The sequence below is a fragment of the Phacochoerus africanus genome, chromosome 16 (assembly GCF_016906955.1).
Source record: "Phacochoerus africanus isolate WHEZ1 chromosome 16, ROS_Pafr_v1, whole genome shotgun sequence".
NCBI classification, from domain to species: Eukaryota; Metazoa; Chordata; class Mammalia; order Artiodactyla; family Suidae; genus Phacochoerus; species Phacochoerus africanus.
In genome coordinates this window covers 10,849,163-10,872,755 of record NC_062559.1, presented here as the reverse complement: position 1 = coordinate 10,872,755, position 23,593 = coordinate 10,849,163, and the positions used below count along the sequence as shown (strand labels likewise).

The 23,593-nt window shown below is 46.3% G+C and overlaps 1 protein-coding gene across 6 annotated transcripts in view; it reads right to left on the bottom strand.

Annotated features, from left to right (window-relative positions):
* Positions 1-23,593, bottom strand: part of ATP6V0A4 (ATPase H+ transporting V0 subunit a4) — a 100,467-nt gene that overhangs the window by 69,951 nt on the left and 6,923 nt on the right. For 2 of the 6 annotated variants that reach the window (XM_047763323.1, XM_047763324.1), the window contains 2 exons: positions 20,953-21,030; positions 3,310-3,560 (listed from right to left, as the gene is read on the bottom strand). In XM_047763323.1, the coding sequence (XP_047619279.1) occupies positions 3,310-3,387 (78 nt within the window). In that variant the 5' untranslated portion in view covers positions 3,388-3,560; positions 20,953-21,030. Of the gene's footprint in view, positions 1-157; positions 441-3,309; positions 3,561-20,952; positions 21,031-23,593 lie in introns of those variants that run through there. The other 4 variants (XM_047763325.1, XM_047763328.1, XM_047763327.1 and 1 more) reach the window with 3 other exon arrangements.

The window sequence follows — 23,593 nt, the reverse complement described above, 5'->3', positions numbered from 1 at the left end:
CATCTGTCTTCTCTGTTTGCCTTTTGACACCAAGATGAAGGCATTTTTCATGCTGCCCATTCTGGTAAAGAAGGCAATGTTTGCAAAGAAAAAAAAGACACAAGACATGAGCTTCTTGCAGACCAAAGCACACAAGGTAAAACCCCCTCTTTCCTACCCCAGCTTTGTCCCAGCAGGTCCTGGCCGGAGGTCTGGCGTTGCTGGCCTTGGGGCTGCGGCTCTCCAGGGGCTTCCTTTGCCCGACCCCAAGCAGGGAGCCCGGGCTGCAGCGGCCAGGCAGGTCAGTCGGGGGCTCTGAGTGGCAGGCAGGCGGATGCAACAGCCCAGCCAGGGACTCCACAGGCAGCCTCCCTGCAGCGATGAGCCCCTCCCGGCGGCTTCTCCTCCCCAGGCGCCCGCAGGCCCAGAGGCGGCTCTGTTGTATCAACACCAGCCAGTCCGGGGTGAGGACAAACCAGCCCCGCCGGCCGGCCCTGCTCAAACCCTCCCCCTGCCCCACCTGTGCCCTCGGCCACGACCTTGGGGCTCCATTGGGAAGCAGTGACTTTCTTCCCAAGGAGACTAACTTACCCCCCAGGGAGCAGAGGGTTAGGGAAGAGATTGCTTGGGGTCTGAGAGAGGCCCTGGAGACAACCTTCCTCCTATGCACAGTAAAACACTCCTTTTGGAGTTCCCTGGCAGCCTAGCAATGGCCACTGCTGTGGCTCTGGTTCGATTCCTGGCCCAAGAATTTCCTCATGCCAAGGGTGCAGCCTAAACCAAACAAAAAACCACTCCTTTTCGGATTTCTCTTTTGGAGTAGTTCTCTTGTGGGTTAAGGATCCAGCTTTTTTTTTTTTTTTTTTTTTTTTTTGTCTTTTTAGGGTAGTACCCTCTGCACATGGAAGTTCCCCAGGCTAGGGGTCGAATCAGAGCTGCAGCTCCTGGCCTACACCACAGCCACAGCAACTTGGGATTGAGCTGTGTCTGCGACATACACCACAGCTCATGGCAACGCTGGATCCTTAACCCACTGAACGAGGCCAGGGATGGAACACGCATCCTCATGGATACTAGTCAGGTTTGTTACCACTGAGCCGCCATGGGAATTCCAGGATCCAGCATTGTTACTGCATGGCTTGTGTCACTGCTGTGGCCCAGGTTCAATCCCTGGCCCAGGAACTTCCACATGCTGTGGGCAGGGCCAAAACAAAAACAAAAACAAACAAAAACACACTCCTTTTCACTGGATAAATGAAATAACATTTAAAAACTATTTGGGGGAGTTCCCGCTGTGGCTCAGAGGAAACGAACCCAACTAGTATCCATTAGGATTCCGGTTCAATCCCTGGTCTCGCTTAGTGAGTCAGGGATCTGGCATTGCTGTGAACTGTGATGTAGGTCCCAGATGTGGCTCGGATCCCGTGTTGCTGGTAGCTGTGGTGTAGGATGGCAGCTGCAACTCCTATTCAACCCCTAGCCTGGGAACTTCCATATGCTGAGAATGTGCTCCTAAAAAGCAAAACTAATAATAATACTTTGGGAAAACCAAAAAACAACACACTCGCCACCCTACCCTACCGACAATTAATTTCGAAAACACTTTTACTTTCAAAGGAGAATAGACAAGTCCATCTGTACATTCTATGGCTAAAATTCAGCTTCCCTGTAGCCCAGTCAAGAAGAGACAGGGCCAGACATGAGATTTACTCTTTTCTTACTGAGGACGGCTGTCTTTCCCAGTTATCGGCTGGAGGGGTGAGGAGCAGGGGAGCCAGCTGGTTAGATGTGTTTCCGGAGTTACTCTGGGGGGGCCACCAGAGGTCACACTGTAGAAGCCTTTCTCCAGGTGGGGGAGGTGGATCCCATCAGACTCCCTGGACGCTGTAAAATGCACCCCAGAATGAGGCGGGTGCTTTCTGTTTTTTTAGACTTTATTATGGACAAATTATAATCTCTGCACAATGGAGTTCCCGTCGTGTCTCAGAGGTTAACAAACCCAATTAGTATCCATGGGTTCGATCCCAGCCTCACTCAGTGGGTTAGGGATCCAGCATTGCTGTGACCTGTGGTGGAGGCTGGCAGCTGCAGCTCCAATTTGACTCCTAGCCTGGGAACCTCCATGTGCCGAAGGTGTGGCCCTAAGAGGACAAAAAAAAACAAAAAACAGGAAAACCTCTGCACAAGTACAGACAATAACATAAAGAACCCCCCTGTACACATCACTCAGCATCAACCAGGGTTGAATTTTTGTATCATCTAATCCCCATCCACTTCTCCCACTCCCTCTACTCTTCTGAAGCAAATTTCATGCGTCCTGTTTTTTCTTTCAAAATATTTGTGTACCAAAATATTCAAAAGAGGAGTTCCCATTGTGGCTCAGCAGGTTAAGAACCCAACTAGCATCCATGAGGATGGAAGTTTGATCCCTGGCCTCGCTCAGTGGGGTAAAGGATCTGGCATTGCCATGAGCTGCAGTGTAGGTCGCAGACACGGCTGGGATCTGGCGGTGCTGTGGCTGTGGGGTGGGCCAGCAGCTGTGGCTCCGATTCAACCCCTAGCCTAGGAACTTCTATATGCCGTGGGTGCGGGCTTCATGAAAAAAAATTCAAAAGATAAGGATCCTTCTGTGTATGTGTTACACACACCCATACACACGACCCACAATACTATGCTCACATCTAAAATGCAACGATAGTTCCTTAATATCAAACATCCCATCAGTATTCATATTTCCTGGGTGTCTGAGGTTTGCCTTTTTCGTAAGCTAAGGCCCTCAATCAGGTGATTTTCGCATGGGGTCAGAACACGGGGCGAACGATCTACCCTTGGCTTGAACGATCTAACCTTAAGCTTGGAAGGCAATAGGGAGAAGGAGGGTGTAGACAGTTTGGAAACAATCAGCAAAACAACAGCAGCAACAATTCTGAATCTGGGGCAGTGAAGGCTGGGGCCTAGAGGGCCCAGAAGGAAGGTCCTTCCTTGCCTTTCTTTCTTTCTTTCTGTCTGTCTTTTTAGGGCCACACCGCGGCATATGGAAGTTCCCAGCCAGGGGTCGAATCGGAGCCATAGCTGCCAGCCTACACCACAGCCACAGCAACCCCAGATCTGGTCTGTGTCTGTGACCTGAACCACAGCTCACAGCAATGTCGGATCCTTGACCCACTGAGCGAGGCCAGGGATCGAACCTGCAACCTCATGGTTCCTAGTCAGATTCATTTCTGCTGCGCCATGAGGGGAACTCCACTCTTTGGGTTTCTTAAGAAGTAGAGCTTGGCCATGACCACCTATCCCAACAGGGTGGATCTACTCAAAAGAGTCCAGACCCACCTGGGCAAAGATCCAAAGACTGAACTCAGGATTCACAAGCAGAGCAAGAAGTTTCAAACTGAAAGCTTCCAAAGGCATCCCCAGTGTTGACTCTGCCTCTCTGGTCAGAGAAGCTCTGGAGGCAAGAGGCACCGCAAGCCTGGCTGTGGCTCCTCCCCACCCACCTCGTGGTCTGCTCTTCACCTCAGCGCTGCTGTCGTCTGCTCAGCAGGGAAACAGCAGCTCTCAAAGGTCCTGGCGCCCGGGAATCACTGAGAAGCATAGAGAGAAAAAAGCACATCTGGATGGTTACGAGCAGAGTCAGGGAGTTCCCACGTGGCACAGTGTGTTAAGAACTCAACCGCAGCGGCTTGAGCCGCTTGAGAGGTACGGGTTCGATCCCCGACACAGCGCAGTGAGTTAAGGGATCCAGCACTGCTGCAGCGGTGGCCAGTCACAGCCGAGGCTTGGATTCGCTCCCTGGCCTGGGGACCTTCCATATGTGGGGGGTGTGAACATTAAAAAAAAAAAGAGCAGAATCTGATCCAAACTGCTTGGGTTAGGAGCCCTTTCCCATCTGCGACCTTGGGGAAGCTATTTAACCCCAGGGTCTCAGTGTCCATATCTATAAAATACAATAGGATCTTACATATTTATTTAGCAAGTGGAAGTTTACGAAGAGGTGATTTTAACGTTTGCTTTTTTTTCCCTCCTAAATCCTCAAATTGAAGGTGCAAAAGGCCAGCATGCTTATTAGATGCTGGCAGGACTCTAAATTAGTGCAATCTGGGAAGTTCCTGTCAGCTCAGCAGAAAGGAATCTGACTAGCATCCATGAGGACGCAGGTTCGATCCTGGGCCTCGCTCAATGAGTTAAGGATCCAGCATTGCCTTGAGCTGTGGTGTAGGTTGCAGACGGGGCTCGGATCCCACATTCCTGTGGCTGTGGTGTAGGCCAGCAGCTACAGCTCCAATTCAACCCCTGGCCTGGGAACGTCCACATGCCTTGGGTGTGACCCTAAAAAAACAAAATTAATTATTTAATTACCAGAATCTGTCTGAAAGGCAATTTGCATGTCCTTTGACCCAATAATGCCACTTTAGGAAGTTTGTCCTAAAAAAATGTTAAGGGTGTAAATCAAAATTTAACTACAATCATTGTTTGTAATGTGTGTAATTATAAAAGATCTGAATTCTTTCATCCAGCCAATAAATATTTCATTTATTTTTAATAAATATTTATTGGGTCTATTATGTGCCACTCTGTTTTGGGCTCTGAGGAGAGGGCAGCAGTAGATAAGAGACAATTCCTTCCCCTCAGAAAGCTTATGTCCAGACCAAAGGAGACAAACAGTAAACAAGTCATTAGTTAGCAAGATATTGCAGATTATGAGACATGCAATCAGAGAAAGAAAGGCTGTAGAGAAATGAAGAGAGACTACTTGATTTTGTGTGTTTGTTTTTTGGTTTTGGGGTTTTTTTTTTTCTGCCTTTTTTAGGGTCGTACTGAGGCATATGGAAGTTCCCAGGCTAGGGGTTGAATTAGAGCTGCAGCTGCCGGCCTAGACCACAGCAACTGCGAGATCCCAGCCTTACCTGCAACCTACACCACAGCTCATGGCAACGCCAGATCCCTGACCCACTGATCGAGGCCTGGGATTGAACCCACATCCTCATGGATTCTAGTTGGATTCGTTTCCGCTGTGCCATGAAGGGAACTCGCAAGAGAGACTACTTTAGATAAATGCTCAGGAAAGACCTCTCTCACTTGAGAGAAGGTGGCATTTGAGCCGAGGCACGAAAGATGAAAATGCATCAGTCTTGCCAAAAGAAGCTGCTAGAAGGGTATTCCAGGCAGCAGGAGCTGCGATGCAAGAGCAGGGGTGTGATGTCATCACAACAGCTAATATATCAACTGAGGGCTTGCCATGTGCTGTGCATTGTTTTCGTGACTCCAGAATACATGCATTACTTTACAACACACTACTTTAGAAGTACATGCATTAGCCCGTGTAATCTTCTTAATAACCCAGTGAGGTTGGCAGTGCTCTTATTCTCACATTACACATGAGGAAACAGAGGCACAAAGAAGCTAAGTAATTTGCCCAAGTTCACACAGTCACTCATGAAAGGTCACCTGACACCAGAGTCCTTGTTTACAACCATTGCACAAAATCCTCTCACAGTCTGAAAAGGGTCAACACATTTAAGAAACAGCAAGGAGGAGTTCCCTGGGTTCCCAAAGTGGCGCAGTGGGTTAATGATCCAGGTAGTCTCTGCGGCATTGCTGGTTCGATCCCTGGCCCGTTACAGTGTGTTGAGGACCCGGTGTTGCCTGTGGCAGAGGCGCCTGGGGTTTGATTCCTGGTTTGGGAGGGGGGCACAGCCAAAAAAGCGAAAAAAGAAAAGAAAGTAGTTCCCTCGTGGCACAGTGGGTTAAGGATCTGGCATTGTCACTACAGCGGCTCTGGTCACTGCTGTGGCACAGGTTTGATTCCTGGCCCAGGAATGGCACATGCTGTGGGCGCTGCCAAAAAAGAAGGAGGAGGAGGAGGAGAGGAAGGAAAAGAAAGACGCAGAAGGGAAGCCAGAGCAGCTGGAACACGTGGGCAGCTGGGAGAGGTGTGTCAGAGTGGAGGTGGGGCCAAGTCATGTGAGAGCTGACGGGCCAATCAGAAAGCTGCATTTTTATTCTGCTCACATTGTGAAGCCCTTGGGAAATTTGAAACAGGAGAGTGACATTATTTGATTCACATTTTAAAAATATTACTTTGACTTCTGCTTCTAGAAAGATGGAGTAGAATACTTTTTCTTCCCAAGCAGTAAAACAAAAAACAGTGAATATTATTTAGATGACAACTATTAGAAGGCTCTAAAAGGAGGAGAGAAGCTAGACCTTCTAGGGACTTCGAGGTCTAAGGAATGACACAAAGGTTTTTCTTCCGCCTTGTGTATTCAGGGACGTGGTGTTGCAGAAGTCAGCAAGAGATGCAGACAAAAAAAGTTCCACGGAGAAGTTCCTGTCGTGGTGCAGTGGAAACAAAGCCAACTAGGAAGCATGAGGTTGTGTGTTTGATCCCTGGCCTCACTCAGTGGGTTATGGATCTGGTGTTGTGGTGAGCTGTGGTGTGGGTTGTGGAGGTGGCTGGGATCCTGCATGGCTGTGGCTGTGGCTGTGGCTGTGGCTGTGGCTGGCAGCTATAGCTCCGATTGGACCCCCTAGCCTGGGAACCTCCATATGCTGTGGATGCAGCCCTAAAAAGCAAACCACAGAAAGCCTCCTCTCTGTAGCCAAAGGAACAGGAAGGGGGCAGCTTTGCCAGAAAGACTTTTAGCAATTTGCAGCAACATGGATAGAACTAGAGACTCACATACTAAGGGAAGTAATTCAGAAAGAGAAAGACAAATCCCATGGAGTTCCCGTCGTGGCTCAGTGGTTAACGAATCCGACCAGGAACCATGAGGTTGCGGGTTCGATCCCTGCCCTTGCTCAGAGGGTTACCGATCCGGCATTGCCGTGGGCTGTGGTGTAGGTTGTAGACGTGGCTCGGATCCCATGTTGCTGTGGCTCTGGTGTAGGCCAGCAGCTACAGCTCCGATTCGACCCCTAGCCTGGGAACTTCCACATGCTGTGGGAGCGGCCCAAGAAACGGCAAAAAGACAAAAAAAAAAAAAAAAGGAAAAAAAAAGAAAGAAAGACAAATTCCATATGATCTCACTTACATCTGGAATCTAATACACAGCACAAATGAACCTTTCCACAAAAGAGAAACTCATGGACTTGGAGAACAGACTTATGGTTGCCAAGAGGGAGGGAGTGGGATGGACTGGGAGTCTGGGTTAATAGATGCAAACTACTGCATCTGCAGTGGATGAGCAATGAGATCCTGTTGTACAGCACAGGGAACTATATCTAGTCACTTGTGATGGAACATGATGGAGGATAATGTGAGAAGAAGAATGTGTATATATATATGTGTGTGTGTGTGTGTGTGTGTGTGACTGGGTCACTTTACTGTAAAGTAGAAATTCACAGAACACTGTACACCAACTATAATGGAAAAAATAAAAATCATTATTAAAAAAAAAAAAAAAAAGACTTTCAGATAAAGATCACTCTAATCCAGCCACACATCACCACAGAAACTGTGTATGGGCCCCATGCCCCACCCATGCCTAGACTTCTACCCCTCCCCCAGTTGGACTAAAGCAACTCTGCCCAGTGCGGTGTCAGAGGAGGCCGAGCGGTGGAACCTGAACTCCCAGCTCACCCGTGGTAACAAGGTTTTCCTGGTAAACCAGGGTTGGGGTTTTGCTGTCAGATGAGACTTAATTACAAACTTCACCTCTGCCCACTGCTAATTGGGCCACCCCTCCACTGGGACGTGGAGGTCACGTGAGGTGCAGTAACCAGGCACCTTCGCTCCTTCCAGCCAGGGAGGTGTTGGGGCCCAGGGTAGGCCACCCCAAAATGAGCCTCCATGGCATACTGATGATTTTGAATTAGAGGTGATTAAGAAATAGCCAACCCAAGAGGGACACTGACTCTCCTTTCTGTCTCCCTAAAAGCAGGAAATGAATCTGGCCTGTGAACGGTACCCTCCCTGCATCTGGAGAGCATCCTTACCGCCAGACACAGGGAATTCAGGAAGCCTAATAAACAACCTTGTTACTTGGTTAATATACCACCCCGGAGTTCCCGTCGTGGCGCAGTGGTTAATGAATCCGACTAGGAACCATGAGGTTGCGGGTTCGGTCCCTGCCCTCGCTCAGTGGGTTAAGGATCCGGCATTGCCATGAACTGTGGTGTAGGTTGCAGACGCGGCTCGGATCCTGCGTTGCTGTGGCTCTGGCGTAGGCCGGTGGCTACAGCTCCGATTGGACCCCTAGCCTGGGAACCTCCATATGCCACGGGAGCGGCCCAAGAAATAGCAACAACAACAACAACAACAAAAAAAGACAATAAATAAATAAATAAATAAATAAATAAATAAATAAAAATATACCACCCCAAGCCCAAACTCTGTTTAGATTCTTCACTAATTGGACACCCCAAATCCGAGTTTCTTTATCCTGTCAATTCTTCACAAAGTTCTTGCCTCTTTATCTAAAAAGGAGAAAAGCTGCCTGCTTTGGCCTCTTCACAGCGACTTCTATGGCCCTCTGTGCACGTGAATTACAATGTATTTCTGAGTTCCTGTTGTTAACGAACCCGACTAGCACCCATGAGGACGCGGATTATGATCCCTGGCCTTGCTCAGTGGGTTAACGATCCAGTGTTGCCATGAGCTGGTGTAGGCTGGCAGCTACAGATCCAATTCAACCCCTGCCCTGGGAACCTCCATATGCTGCAGGTGCAGCCTTAAAAAGACCAAAAAAAAAAAAAAAAGAATATATCGTTTTCTTCTGATAATCTATCTTGTGTCCATTATTTTTTAGCCACACCTGAGGCCCGCAGAAATATCAGGGCGAGGGATCAAACCCAAACCACAGCAGTGACCTGAGCCACAGCAGTGACAATGCCAGATCCTTCACCTACTGAGCCACCAGGGAACTCCTGTTTTGTGTCACTTATACTATGAGTCCAGCCACAAGAACTGAGGAGGCGTAGAGGGGGAAATTGCCCCCCCCCAACAGTGGCATTGGCCAAGGACTAGTGAACAGAAGAATTAAAGTGGGAGAAACCACTCTACCGGATTTCAAGACTTCCCATGTAGCTACAGTCATCAAGACATGGGTGGGAAGGTAAAGACAGTAAGAAAATGGAGAACCCAGAAGTGGCCTCACACAAGTCCAGTCAACCACCCCACAAGCCAAAAACTGAACCCACACCTGAACTTTACCTTATTTAAAAATTAACTCGGGAGTTCCCGTTGTGGCTCAGTGGTTAACAAAGCCTACTAGGAACCATGAGGTTGCAGGTTTGACCCCTGGCTGTGCTCAGTGGGTTAAGGATCCGGCATTGCCGTGCACTCGGATCCCACCCGAGTTGCTGTGGCTGTGGTGTAGGCCAGCAGCTACAGCTCCAATTGGACCCCTAGCCTGGGAACTTCCATATGCCCCGGGTTCGGCCCTAGAAAAGACCAAAAAAAAAAAAAATTAACTCAAAGTGGTTCAGAGATGAGTTGAAAACATAAAATTATAAAAGCAGAAACACAGTATTATACACAGTATTATAGAAGAAACACAATAGAACATTTCCGGAACTGAGGACTTTGTAACAAGTTCTTAGGACACCTAAAGTACAATCCCCAAAAGAAAAAATTCGATATAAAACTTTTTTTTTTTGCTATATTAAAAAGAATGTTAAGAGGATGAAAAGACAAGCTAAAGGCTGGAAGAAAATATTTACAACCCATGTATCTGATCAAGGACTCATATCTAGAATCTATAGAGTTCTCAAACTTCAATAGGAAAAAATTGAACAATCCAATTAGCAAATGGGCCAAAGACCCGAAACGACATTTCACCAAAGAGGATATACAGATGGCAAAAAGCATAAGAAAAGATGTTTGACATCCTTAGCAGTTAGAGAAATACAAACTGAAACCATGATGGGCAGTTCCCGTGAACCCAACTACTATCCATGAGGATGTGGGTTCAATCCCTGGCCTCACTCCGTAGGTTAAGGATCTGGCATTGCTGGGGGCTGTGGGGTAGGTCAGCAGCTGCAGCTCTGATTCAGCCCCTAGCTTGGGAACCTCCGTATGCCATGGGTGTGGCCCTAAAAAGACCAAACCAAACAAAAAAAAATGATGAAATGGTCAGTATATATCTATAAAAACAGCTAAAATAACAAATACCAACAATTCCAAATGATGGAAAAAATGTACAGAAAGTGGATCTCTCATGTATGGCTGGGGGGAATGTAAAATGGTACAGTCCCTCTGGAAGAGAATCTGATAGTTTCTTAAAAGTCTAAACACACATTTCCCTTATGAGGCAACGATCATATTCACAGACGTCTACCGCAGAGAAATGAAAAGTTATGTTCACAAAAAAATCTGTACTTCGATCTTAGTAGTTTTATTTATAATATCCAAAAACCCGGAAACAACCAAAATTTCCTGCCTATAATACATCCATGCCATAGATTACTAATCAGCACTAAAAACAATGACCTATTGAACAACACAGCTCAGATGTGTCTCAAGGTCATTATACTGAATGAGAAAAGGTCATGTACTATATGGTCCCATTTATATAATTTTTTAATTGAAGTATAGTTGATTTACAATCTCATGTTTGTTCTAGGTATAAAGTACAATGATTCAGAGTTTTATACCTATATACATATATGTGTATAAATATATACGCACATATATATTATTTTCCTTCATAGATTATTGCAAAATATTGACTGGAGTTCCCTGTGCTGTATTTTTATATTAGCATCAATTTCCTTGATTTGATACTTTACTGTAGTTATATAAGACACACTCAACTGTGTGATGAGTACAGGAGACCTGCCTGTACTATGTTTGCAGCTTTCCGTGAAATCTGTAATGATTTCAAAATGCAAGTGGGTTTTTTAAAAAAGATCTCAATAAGAACAAAGGTGACTTGTGCTTCGTGGCATCAGACAGTGGCGAAAGGGGAGAGAAAAATCTCCAGATGTATGTTCCAGATCAAGCTAGCCCAAGGGATTTGAGCAGCCCTGGAAAGATAAATCCCCGCCCTGAGCCTCAGTTCCTTCATTGCAAAATGAAGATGTTGAGCCAGATCAGGGGTGTTCAAGCTGGGGCCCAGAGCCCAGGGATTTTGCAGAGCCTTCTTCAGGCACCATTCTGGAGAAGAGGAAAGGAAGAGTGAAGACTTCCTGAGCAACCTGTTTATTTCTGGCACTGCTGCCCAATTTTTTTGTTTAAACAATGGATTTCCCCATGAAAACTAGAGGGGGGGACGGGGAGTGGAAATAAAAAAACAAATTACTGGAGTTCCCGTTGTGGCGCAGTGGTTAACGAAGCCAACTAGGAACCATGAGGTTGCGGGTTCGGTCCCCGCCCTTGCTCAGTGGGTTAACGATCCGGCGTTGCCGTGAGCTGTGGTGTAGGTTGCAGACGCGGCTCGGATCCCTTGTTGCTGTGGCTCTGGCGTAGGCTGGTGGCTGCATCTCCGATTCGACCCCTAGCCTGGGAAGCTCCATATGCCGCGGGAGCGGCCCAAGAAATAGCCAAAAAAAAAGGAAAAAAAAATTACTCTGAAAGCTGCATGAAGAAAGAATTAGTAATGGACAAGAACAAAAGCTGGTCTGGAAGGAGTCTGAAATGATTCAGGGCGTGCTGGTGGTTCATCCTTACCCTGTAATTGGCAAAAAGAATGAAGCAGCCTTAACAGACATCGTGTTATGAATTTTTAATTATTTAATCTTTTGGGGATAGGTAGTATAATTTTATAAAAACAAATTGCAAAACTTTGGAGAGTTCCCATTGTGGCTCAGTGGTAACAAACCCAACCAGTATCCATGAGGATGTGGTTCAATCCCTGGCCTCACTCAGTGGGTTAAGGATCCAGTGATGCTGTGAGCTGTGGTGTAGGTTGCGGATGCAGCTCAGATCCTGTGTTGCTGTGGCTGTGGTGTAGGCTGCTGGCTGCAGCTCTGATTCAACCCCCAGCCTGGGAACTTCCGTATGCTGCACCTGTGGCCCTTAAAGAAAAAAAAATTGCAAAACCTTGGGACAAAGAGATCTTAAGTTAGAACAATATAAATGTTCAACTTAGGGAACTGATTAAATAAATTATGACACAGCTGTGTGCTAGAATACAGTGCAGATATTAAAATAGTACCTAAACCCACGTACCTACAGCCAACTAATCTATGATAAAGGAGGCAAGAATATACAATGGAGAAAGGACAGCTTGTTCAATAAGCGGTGCTGGGAAAACTGGACAGCCACATGGAAAAGAATGAAATTAGAACACTCCCTAACACCACACACAAAAATAAACTCCAAATGGATTGAAGACCTAGATAGAAGACCAGACACTATCAAACTCCTAGAGGAAAACATAGGCCAAACACTCTCTGACATAAACGACAGCAGCATCTTCCTTCTGCAGCTCCATACCAAAAAAACAAACAACCCCATCAAAAAATGGGCAGACGATCTAAAGACAATTCTCCAAAGAAGACATACAGATGGCCAAGAAACACATGAAAAGATGTTCAGCATCGCTCATTATTAGAGACATACAAATCAAAACCACTCTGAGGTACCACCTTACACCAGCCAGAATGGCCAGCATCCAAAAGTCTACAAACAAGAAGTGCTGGAGAGGGTGTGGAGAAAAAGGAACCCTAGTACACTGTGGGTGGGATTGTCAATTGGTGCAACCACTGTGGAAAGCAGTATGGAGATGCCTCAGAAAACGAAACATAGAACTACCATTTGATCCAGCAATCCCACTCCTGGGCATCTACCCAGAGAAAACCATGACTCACAAAGACACATGTACTCCAATGTTCATTGCAGCACTATTTACAATAGCCAAGACATGGAAACAACTTAAATGTCCATCGACAGAGGAGTGGGTCCAGAAGATGTGGTACAAATACACAATGGAATATTACTCAGCCATCAAAAAGAATGAAATACCAGCATTTTTTGCAACATGGATGGACCTAGAAACTATCATGCTAAGTGACGTCAGCCGTACAATGAGACACCAACATCCAATGCTTTCACTGACATGTGGAATCTGAAAAAAGGACAGACTAACTTCTTTGCAGAACAGATGCTGACTCACAGACATTGAAAAACTTATGGCCTCCGGAGGAGACAGTTTGGGGGGTGGGGGGATGTGCTTGGGCTGTGGGATGGAAATCCTGTGAAATCAGATTGTTATGATCAGTATACAACTACAGATGTGATAAATTCATTTGAGTAATACAAAATTTTAAAAATAAATAAATAAATAAATAAATAAAATAGTACCTAAAGCATTCTATTGACAAGGAAATCTGTTCTTGGTACACTGTTGGTGAAAAGGTATTTTAAGAAGCTGTATATATAGTATCGATGACAAATTAAAATTATAATGGAGTGATCACAGTTCAGGCATCCAAAAATGGAGTTGGATGGCCATTGAGCATCTTGTCTCAGATACATCCCTGCACCATGGAGAACTTGAACTTTCTTTGAACTGTACCAGATTCAAGGACACTTCCAGCTGTATTAAGAACAACATCTGGAGTTCCCATCGAGGCTCAGTGGAAATTAATCTGTCTAGCTTCCATGAGGATGCAGGTTCAATTCTTGGCCTCACTCAGTGGGTTAAGGACCCAGCATTGCCATGAGCTGTGATGTAGGTCGAAAATGTGGCTTGGATCCCAAGTTACTGTGGCTGTGGTGTAGGCCAGCAGCTCCAGCTCTGATTCCACCCCTAGCCTGGGAACCTCCATATGCTGTAGGTATGGCCCTAAAAAGACAAAAAGAAAGGAAAAGAAAAGAAAAGAAAAGGTTTTCCACTTGGGGTATACCTTCCAGAGTCACCAGTGATCAAAGGACCCACTTCATTGGGCAAATCAGACAAAGCCTTAAAAAAATCTTGCAAACTTTTTGGACTTGTCACTGTCCCTGTCACCCTCAATCATCAGGTGAGGTCAACAGAACTAGTGGAAAAACTGGACTTACAGCAATTTGGTAAATTGTACTTAAAAAGAAGAATCAAAACATGGATCTTTTTGTCCCTTCCTCATCCCTCCAGAATTCAGAGACTCTCAAACTAAACTGTCCTTTTCCTGAAGTCCTGCAAACGGAAACTAGATGACCAGATAGAAATTTCAGAGAAATTTCCACAGCAACTCATATTCAAACATTCCTTTTCCTGTTACTGGGTGAGTCACTCAGGAAGTTTGCCTAATACCTGATGACATCCTCAGTGACATTTTCAAACTACAAACTGCTTCGACACTGACATCTAAACCCTGGGCTCAAGGAGTTCCCATCGTGGCTAAGTGGTAACAAGCCTGACCCGTACCCATGAGGACGCAGGTTCTGTCCCTGGCCTCACTCAGTACGTTAAGGGTCTGGCATTGCCATGAGCTGTGGATTAGGTCGCAGACGTGGCTCGGATCCCGCACTGCTGTGGCTGTGGCAGGCCAGCAGCTACAGCTCTGATTGGACCCCCTAGCCTGGGAACCTCCGTATGCTGCAGGTGCAGCCCACCCAAAATACAAAATAAATAAATAAACTCTGGGCTCAGAAACCGGGTTATAATTTGATCCAATCATTAGCCTTTGTTTTCCTTTTATTTTGACAGAAATTTCTTTTTATTTATTTATTTATTTTGTCTTTTTGTCCTTTTTGGGCTGCTCCCGCAGCATACGGAGGTTCCCAGGCTAGGGGTCTAATCGGAGCTGTAGCTGCAGGCCTACGCCAGAGCCACAGCAATGCCAGATCCAAGCCGTGTCTGTGACTTACACCACAGCTCATGGCAATGCCGGATCCTTAACCCACTGAGCAAGACCAGGGATTGAACCCACAACCTCATGGTTCCTAGTCGGATTCATTTTCGCTGCGCCACGACAGGAACTCCAATTTCCATAGGAATTTCTTGTATTAAATATATTAAATACCCAATCACTTGCACGACAGGCCTAGCTTTGGGAGCCCACCAGAATTATCGCCTCCTAAGATGAGATTCAACTGTTTAAGTGAAATGACTTGCTTTTAGACCTTAAAACTGGCTCAAAGAAATGGAAGACTCTAATAATCCAGTCTCTCTCTTTCCACAGTCATCAGCTCAGCCTTTAATATCTGAAACTTCCAGGGATGTTTCAGAGGAGGAAGCTGTTGGGGCCCAGGGTAGGGCACCCCAAAATGTGCCTGAATGGCTTACTGACTATTTTAAAGCTACTTTAAAAACAGCCCATGCAAGAGGGATACTCTGACTTTCCTTTCTGTCTCCATAAAAACAGAAAAATAAATCTCCCATGTAAAAAGTGTACCCCCTGCCCCAGAAAGTAGGACATTGTGGCTCAGCAGTAAAGAATCAGACTAGTGTCCATGAGGACGCAGTTTCTATCCCTGGCCTCACTCAGTGGGTCTGGTGTGGCCATGAACTCTGGTGTAGGTCACAGAGTCAGCTCAGATCTGGCATTGCTGTGGCCGTGGTGTAGGCTGGCAGCTGCAGCACCGATTCGACCCCTAGCGTGGTAACTTCCAAATGCCACAGGTGCAGCCCTAAAAACAAAACAAAACAAAACAAAACAAAAACAAAAACAAAAAATTGCTGAGCAACTGCAATGCACCAGGGAAGGCACCTAGAGCTTAGGGCACAGCTTGGGCAAATCAGTTTCTGCTCCTGCGAAGTCCCCAGAGTCAGATCCAGTAATCCTACCATGAATAGCTAATACACAGACGAGGCTTACTATGGGCTCATTTAAGACAAACCCCTAAGAAACAGGTACTACTAGGATCCTTGTTGCTTGACTGTCGTTTCTACAGATTAGGAAACCGACGCAGGGGGAGGTGACCTCTTCAAGGCCACTCAGCTAGTAAGTGGTAAAGAGAGGACTTGAACCAGACAACGGCTCCAGAGCCAAGACACTATAGTCTCAGCCATCATTGTCGAATACTCAGAGGGACAGATGTGCAGCACCTGGGATGGATGTGCCAGAGGAGGCTACACGGCTGTCTGAGCTGCATAAGCAGACTCAGCCCAGGCTGAGGAAGGCATTCTTGGGAAAGAAGGCAGTATAAACAGGGCAGAGAGGATGAGAGAGAACTGAGAGGTGGGGCTGGGGACGCCGGCAGGATGAGGAAATCCAGGGCCGCGTGGCCCACATTTGAGATGGTGTCTTTGTCCTCAGAGCAACAGGAAGGCCTTGACAGGTGTGACAAGGTGTGAAGACTGGGAGTGGGGTTCAATGACTCAATTTGAAACCATTTTTCTGATTACAGGGTAGACTGGAGGGGAGGGAGAAGCAGCAGCAGGCAGACCAGTTATAAGATTACGGCAGTGCTCCAGACTGAGAGGAAATATTTTCCTGTTTGTTTTTGGTTTTGGCCATGCCTGCCTGTGGCATGCAGAAGTTCCAGGGCCAGGGGTTGAACCTGTGCCACAGCAGTGACCATGCCAGGTCCTTTACCCACTGAGCCACCAGGGAACTCCCAAAGGTGAAATGTATTTTATTTCTAATATCCGGTATGACAAAATGGAAAGTAGATACAAAGCACTTTTATAGCACTGGGAAGTAAGAAAAGCAGTTATTTGAGTTGCAAGCTGAATTAGCTATTATTTTCACAGAACACCAACTTTTACTTGAAAGAACGGCTGACAAACGATGGTTATTCAGACTTTGGCACTGGGCAGGCATTTTCTCAAAAGTGAGCCAAATGATTCTACCCCTTCAAAGGAAAACAACTGACACTGTTTGTTGCCAATGACAAAACGACAATTTTAGGAAAACATTTGTCTGCCACCATTTATAATTTTAGGAAACATCACAAGTTGACAGCTTCCTAATACTAAAAACTTTTCTACTGAGCATATTCTGTGATATAAATGTGATCTTTTTTTTAGTGTATTATATAACGAAACAGAGCAACATTTGGAAAATCTACATAACTCAGCAAACCAACATTTTCCAAATGGCCAACACATGATGTTATAAAATCATGTATAGACAAATGATTCATTGAAAGCAAATGATTAGCCAGTGGATATTTATTTATTTACTTATTTATTTTGCTTTTTAGGGCTACACCTGTGGCCTATGAAATTCCCAGGCTAGGGGTCAAATTGGAGCTACAGCTGCCAGCCTACACCACAGCCACAGGAACGCCAGATCCGAGCCACATCTGTGACCCACACCACGACTCATGGCAATGCCGGATCCTTAACCCACTGAGCCAGGCCAGGGATCGAACCCACATCCTCATGGATACTAGTCGGGTTCATTACTGCTGAGCCGCAATGGGAATGCCCTCATCAGTAGATTTTAATGAAAAGGTCACTGATTTCATTTCAGATCCCACACTGGAATTAAACTTTCAAAAATTACTACTTGTTAAGTTTTGATGTAGTATCAAAGAAAAATATCCACAACTATCTGGAAAAGAGAGTAAAACAGCCCCCCCCTCAGGCTTTCTTCATATACTCGAACCAAAATAACAAACAGCAACAGATTGAAAGCAAAAATAGATGCAAAAGACATCCAGTCGTCTTCCACTGTCAGACAGAAAAGAGATTTGCAAAATAAAACAATGTCATTCTTCTCACTAAATTGTTGTTGGTTTTTGGAAAATATTATTTTCATTAAAATATATATATTTGCATCAACATATAACAGGTTTAGTGTTATTTTAGATCAGCTACTATATGAATACTTTTAAAATTCTTCAGTTTTATTTTTATTTTATTTATTTATTTTTTTTTCCTTTTAGGGCTGCACTTGCAGCATATGGAAGTTCTGGGCTAAGGGCTGAATTGGTGCTGCAGCTGCAGGCCTACACCACATCCACAGCAATGTGGGATCCCAGTAGTGTCTGCGACCTACACCACAGCTCACAGCAACACCAGATCCTTAACCCACTGAGCCAGGCCAGGGATCGAACTCGCATCCCCATGTTTACTAGTTGGGTTCATTACCAATGAGCCACAACAGGGACTCTTAAAATTTCTCAGTTTAAATTTCTAGTGTGATAAATATCAGTGAATGGACTTCCCATTAGCCAAAGCTCTTTGGGGTCCTCAGTAATTTTTAGGAGTATAAAGGGGCACCTCGACTGGTGGGAGGGAGATATTAGCTTGCTAGGGCTGCCTTAACAAATCCCCACATATTGGGAAGTTCAAACAACAGAATTTATTGTCTAACAGTTCTGGAGGCTAGAGCCTAAGATTAAGGTGTCAGCAAGGTTGACTCTTTCTAAGAGCTGCGAGAGATAACCTGTTCCATGCCTCTCTTCAGGTGGTTTGCTGGCAGCATCTGAGTTTCCTTAGCATATAGAAGCATCATCTCATCTCTGCCTTCATCTTCACCTGTGTGTGCCTGTGTCCAAACTTCCCCTCTTCACAAGGACACCACACGTATTGGAGTAGGGGCCCAGTAGGAATGTAACCTCACCTTAACTAATTCCCTCTGCAAAGACCCTATTTCCCAATAAGGTCACATTGAGGGGCTGGTGTTAGGATTTCAACATGTGAATTTGGTGGGGGGGGGGGGGGGATGCAACCGAGCCATTAAGAAGGGGAAAGCAATAAAGTCAAGCCTGAGCAGGGAGAATGCAAGCTTTCAAGACAAGACATGGGAGATGGACAAGAAACAGAGAGGGAGGAGTTCCTGCTGTGGTGCAATAGGAGCAGCAGTTTGCTGCAGTGCCAGAATGTGGGTTCGATCCCCAGCCCAGTGCAGGAGGTTAAAGGATTCAGCACTGCAGCAGTTGTGGTGCAGGTCGCAACTATGGCTCAGACCTAGTCCCTGACCTGGGAATTTCATATGCCTCCAGGCAGCCAAAAAAAGAGAAAAAACGAAAAGAAAAGAAACAGAGAGGGAGATGGAAAATTCAAGAGAAGAAAGTTCTGTACTCTGAAAACTATAAAACACTGATGAAAGAAATCAAAGATGACACAGATGGAAAGATGTACCATTCTCTTGGACTGGAAGAATCAATATTGTCAAAATGACTATGCTACCCAAGGCAATCTACAGATTCAATGCAGAGCTAGAACAAAATATTTTAAAGTTTTTTGGGAGCACAAAAAGACCCAGAATAGCCAAAGCACTCCTGAGAAAGAAAAATGGAGCTGGAGGAATGAGGCTCCCTGATTTCAGACGATACTACAAAGCTACAGTCATCAAACAATATGGTATTGGCACAAAAAAAAAACAGAAATACAGATCAGTGGAACAGGACAGAAAGCCCAGAATTGAACCCATGCTCCAAAGGTCCACTGATCTATGACAAAGGAAGGGAGATTATACAATGGAGAAAAGACAGTCCCTTCCACAAGCGGTGCTGGGGGAGCTCCCCCTGTGGTGCAGCAGAAATAAATCCCACTAATATCCATGAGGATATGGGTTCCATTCCTGGCCTCTCTCAGTGGATATGGGATCCAGAGTTGCTCTGAGCTGTGGTGTAGGTCAAAGATGCAGCTCAGATCCTGCATTGCTGTGGCTGTGGCATAGGCAGGCAGCTGTAGCTCTAATTTGACCCCACGCCTGGGAACTTCCATATGCTGTGAGTGCAGCCCTAAAAAAGCAAAAACAAACAAACAAACAAAAATGTGGTGCTGGGAAAAGTGGACAGCTATCAATGCAATGAAATTCACTGAGTTGTTTTGTTTTGTTTTGTTTTGTGGTTTTGTTTTTTGTTTTTTGTTTGTTTGGTTGGTTTTAGGGCCACAGGTGCAGCATATGGAAGTTCCCAGGCTAGGGGTCAAATCAGAGTTACAGCTGCTGGCCTATGCCACAGCCACAGCCACAGCCACAGCAACAGCAACACAGGATCCAAGTCACGTCTGTGACCTACACCACAGCTCACAGCAACACCAGATCCTTAACCCACTGAGCGAGGCCAGGGATCAAACCTGCATCATCATGGATACTAGCTGGATTCTTTTCTACTGAACCACAGTGGGAATTCCACTGACTCTTTTTGTTTTAAAGGAACTACTTCTCCTATTAACCATTAAATATTATATATGTATATCTTTTAAATTTATTTATTTTTGTAGCTGTTCCATGGCATGTAGAAGTTCCCAGGACAGGGACTGAACCCACAACACAATAGTGACCCCAGCCATTGCAGTGCCAATGCCAGATCCTTAACTGTTAGGCCACTGAGAAACTCCAGTTAAACACTTTTTTTTTTTTTCGGGGCCACACCTAAAGGATATGGAAGTTCCCAGGCTAGGGGGTTGAATTGGAGCTGCAGCTGCCAGGCTATACCACAGCCACAGCAATACGGGATTGGAGCCAAGTCTGCGACCTGCACCACACCTTGCAGCAAAGCTGGATCCTCAACCCACTGAGTGAGTTCAGGGATCAAATCCGCATCCTCTTGGATACTAGTCGGGCTTGTTACCACTGAGCCACCCTGGGCATTCCCCTACATATTTTAAATATATCCTCAAAATTTTCAATAACATTTAAGTTTGGCAGTAGGTCTTGAGAGGAACTACCTTCACAGAGCAGAAGCAATTGCCTATACTATCCAAATGAACACTGTTTTTTATTTTGAGTGTTTAATACCACTGCTCCCATTCTTTAGACAAGTCTGGGGCACGATGCCAGTTGCGGTCACCATACACTTGTCCACACAGGCTTCTGGCAAGGCTCTTTCATGCCCTGAGGACTTTCTACAAAACGGCTCTTGAAGAGCTGAAGGGGTGAGTGCTCCACTTACACCCCTTCAAAGTGGACATTCCTTTTAACAAAGGGCCCTCTGTGTTCTCATATCTCTGTATCCAGGATTAGGGTGAGACAACCACGTGCTCCGCTGGACGAGATCAACTTACAGGAGATCCTTATAATTTTAAAAAGGCAGGGGCTAAGTGGAGAGCAAACCAACACACTTGCGGGCAACGCATGCCAGAAATTCTAAAAAGAGCTAAGCCGCAAAAGGAACCTGATTTTTCTCTAAGCAGTATCTAATTTTCCTGAACGGAATTCAAACCAGATCGCCTTCATTCAAAGAACTGATTTTTACCATCCACTTACCTAGCACTGCTCCACCACAGGCCAGGCCCCGAGCCCACCATCCACGAGCCTTCACAACAGGCTGTCACAGAGAAAGCGCTGGAGACAGAAAGAGAATGATTGGAGGTTGCTCAAAAAAGACATGAAGACAGTCGACCTCGCGAATCCACACCATTAGATGCACTTCGTTGACAGCAAGTGCATCCTGCTGAGTCCCTAAGTCTGTGTTATCAGTGCACAGAGGACAATATTACGCCTGCTGCCACCAGGACCACGCTCTGCTGTGAACATCCATCCCCGCTCCTCCTGGCCATGGACCTTCTCCAGTGATGGGTCGCAGGGAGCCCCGTGCCATCCAATGTCTGTTTGGCCCTCACTGCTGTTCTATAGCTTTCTGTCCTCTAGACTATGCCCCGAGAGAAAAAGCCCACCCATGTTCCCCAGGGACAGCTCCACTCTCCTCCAAGCCCCATCCCATCCCACCTGCCCCGCTCATTCCCAAGGAGAAGCCCCGCCATCACGGAGCTCGCCACCTCCCCCTCTCGCCACCTCCTTAATGCCTTGGTCTTGTCTCCCTCTTTCCTCTCTCTCCAGAGCAGAGCTACTCTGCAATCATTCACTCCTGGCTTCAAGTCACGGACCGAGTGGGGGTGAGATTGAGGAATCGAAAATGTCATCACAAAGAGAACAGAACGCCTGTGAGGGTGTTGCAGGTGGATTTTCCCCATCGTGCGTCGCCAAGTTTTTCCCTGGGGAGCACTCCCCCCGTTCTTTGCCTTTTCTGGCATAACATCTACTCGAAATTCTATTCGGGAGATTCTCTTCAGCATGATTTCTCCCTCTGCTTTCTTTTTTGTTTCAGCCCTGCCCCATGGCATGCCGAACGTCCCCAGGTCAGGGATCAAATCCACAGCACAGCAGTGACAACACCGAATCCTTAACCCACTGAGTCACCAGGGAACTCCCTCCACCTCTACTTTCTTAAAAAAACAAAAACAAACTTGGGGGTTTCCATCATGGCTTAGCAGAAACGAATCTGACTAGCATCCATGAGGACACAGGTTTGATGCCTGGCCTTGCTCAGTGGATTAAGGGTCCAGTGTTGCCATGAGCTGTGGTGTATGTAGGTTGCAGACATGGCTCCGATCCGACATTGCTGTGGCTGTGGTGTAGGCCGGCAGCTGCAGCTCCAACTTGACCCCTAGCCTGGGAACCTCCATATGCCACAGGTAGGGCCCCAAAAAGACCAAAAACAAAAACAAAAACCCAAAACTTACTAGCTCGTTTCTCTCCTCCATTTAATATACAAAATGGAACCCAGAGTCATAGAAGTGTGCCATTGGAAGACAGCTTAGAAATCTAATCCAATCCCTTTACTTTATTTACTTACTGTCTTTTTAGGGCCAAACCCATGGTCTGTGGAGGTTCCCAGGCTAGGGGTGGAATTAGAGCTCCAGCTGCCAGGCTACGCCACAGCCCACAGCAATGTCAGGGATCATACCCGCTAAGCTCCAGGGGAAACTCCCAATCCCTTTACTTTAGAGACAAGGAAACAAGCCCAGAGAGGAGAAGGGAGTTCACACAGCTGATCAGCGACAGCCCCAGAACACAGGACCCCGACACCGGTTTTCACTTCATCCCTGGAATTGTCTAGTTTGTTTCTCATAGGACTTAACATCACTTTGTGCAGGCACGTACGGAAAACCCTTCTGGGGATAGTTTATCCCCTCGGGGGAGTCCCGAGGATCCCAGACAAAGGTCTCCCCGCACCGCCATGGAGGCAGCACTTCCCCGACATGTTCCCACATCTCCTGGGTGGCGTCATCGGCAAAGTGCTGTGACTCCCCCCAAGGTCACAAGGGAAGTGGCGACATGAAGACTGGAATCCAAGTATTGCCTTTGGGGTGGATGAGCCATGAGATCCTGCTGTCTAGCACAGGGAACTCCATCTAGTCACTCGTGATGGAGCGTGATGGAGGGAATGTGAGAAAAAGAGTGTATATATGTGTGTGTGACGGGGTCACCTTGCTGTCCAGTGGAAATTGACAGAGCACTGTAAACCAGCTATAATGGACAAAATCAAAATCATTTAACATAAAAAAAAGAAAGCAAGCCAGCTGGAATCCAGGACTCCCGACTCAGGGGTGGTTTTGCTGACCCCCAAGAACAGCCTGGGCAAGAGAGACGAGAGAATGAGAGATACAGAGTGAAGGAAAGTTACAGAAGAGGCTGGAAGGCCATGGAGGAGAGAAGTCAGATGTCGGCAAGAGAGACCAGGCAACAGTCTCTCACGAGGCCACCTGGTCCTAGTTTCATGTGGACAAAACTGGACGGGAAAAGCTGAGTGTTTATCGCAGGCATGCAGCTTATTTCCCCAAAACCTTAGCTCAAAATTACTTTTTGAGAACACACATCTCTGTTTATTAAACAAAAGAGGAATCTGACCACAAGCACTGTTGTGGCAACAGACACACTCTGCACAAGTGGTGAGACCGGGAACAGAAGGCAGCAGGAATTTGCGATCCCAGAGGCGTGGGGCTGAGCGGGGCCTCCCCTCCATTTATTAACTTCACCTTAAAATGCCCTTACCAGCTTGATGCTAGTACCTCGCTGACTTTCTCACTGTTGGAGCTATCCCACAGTGGAAATGGTTGTCTTCCAA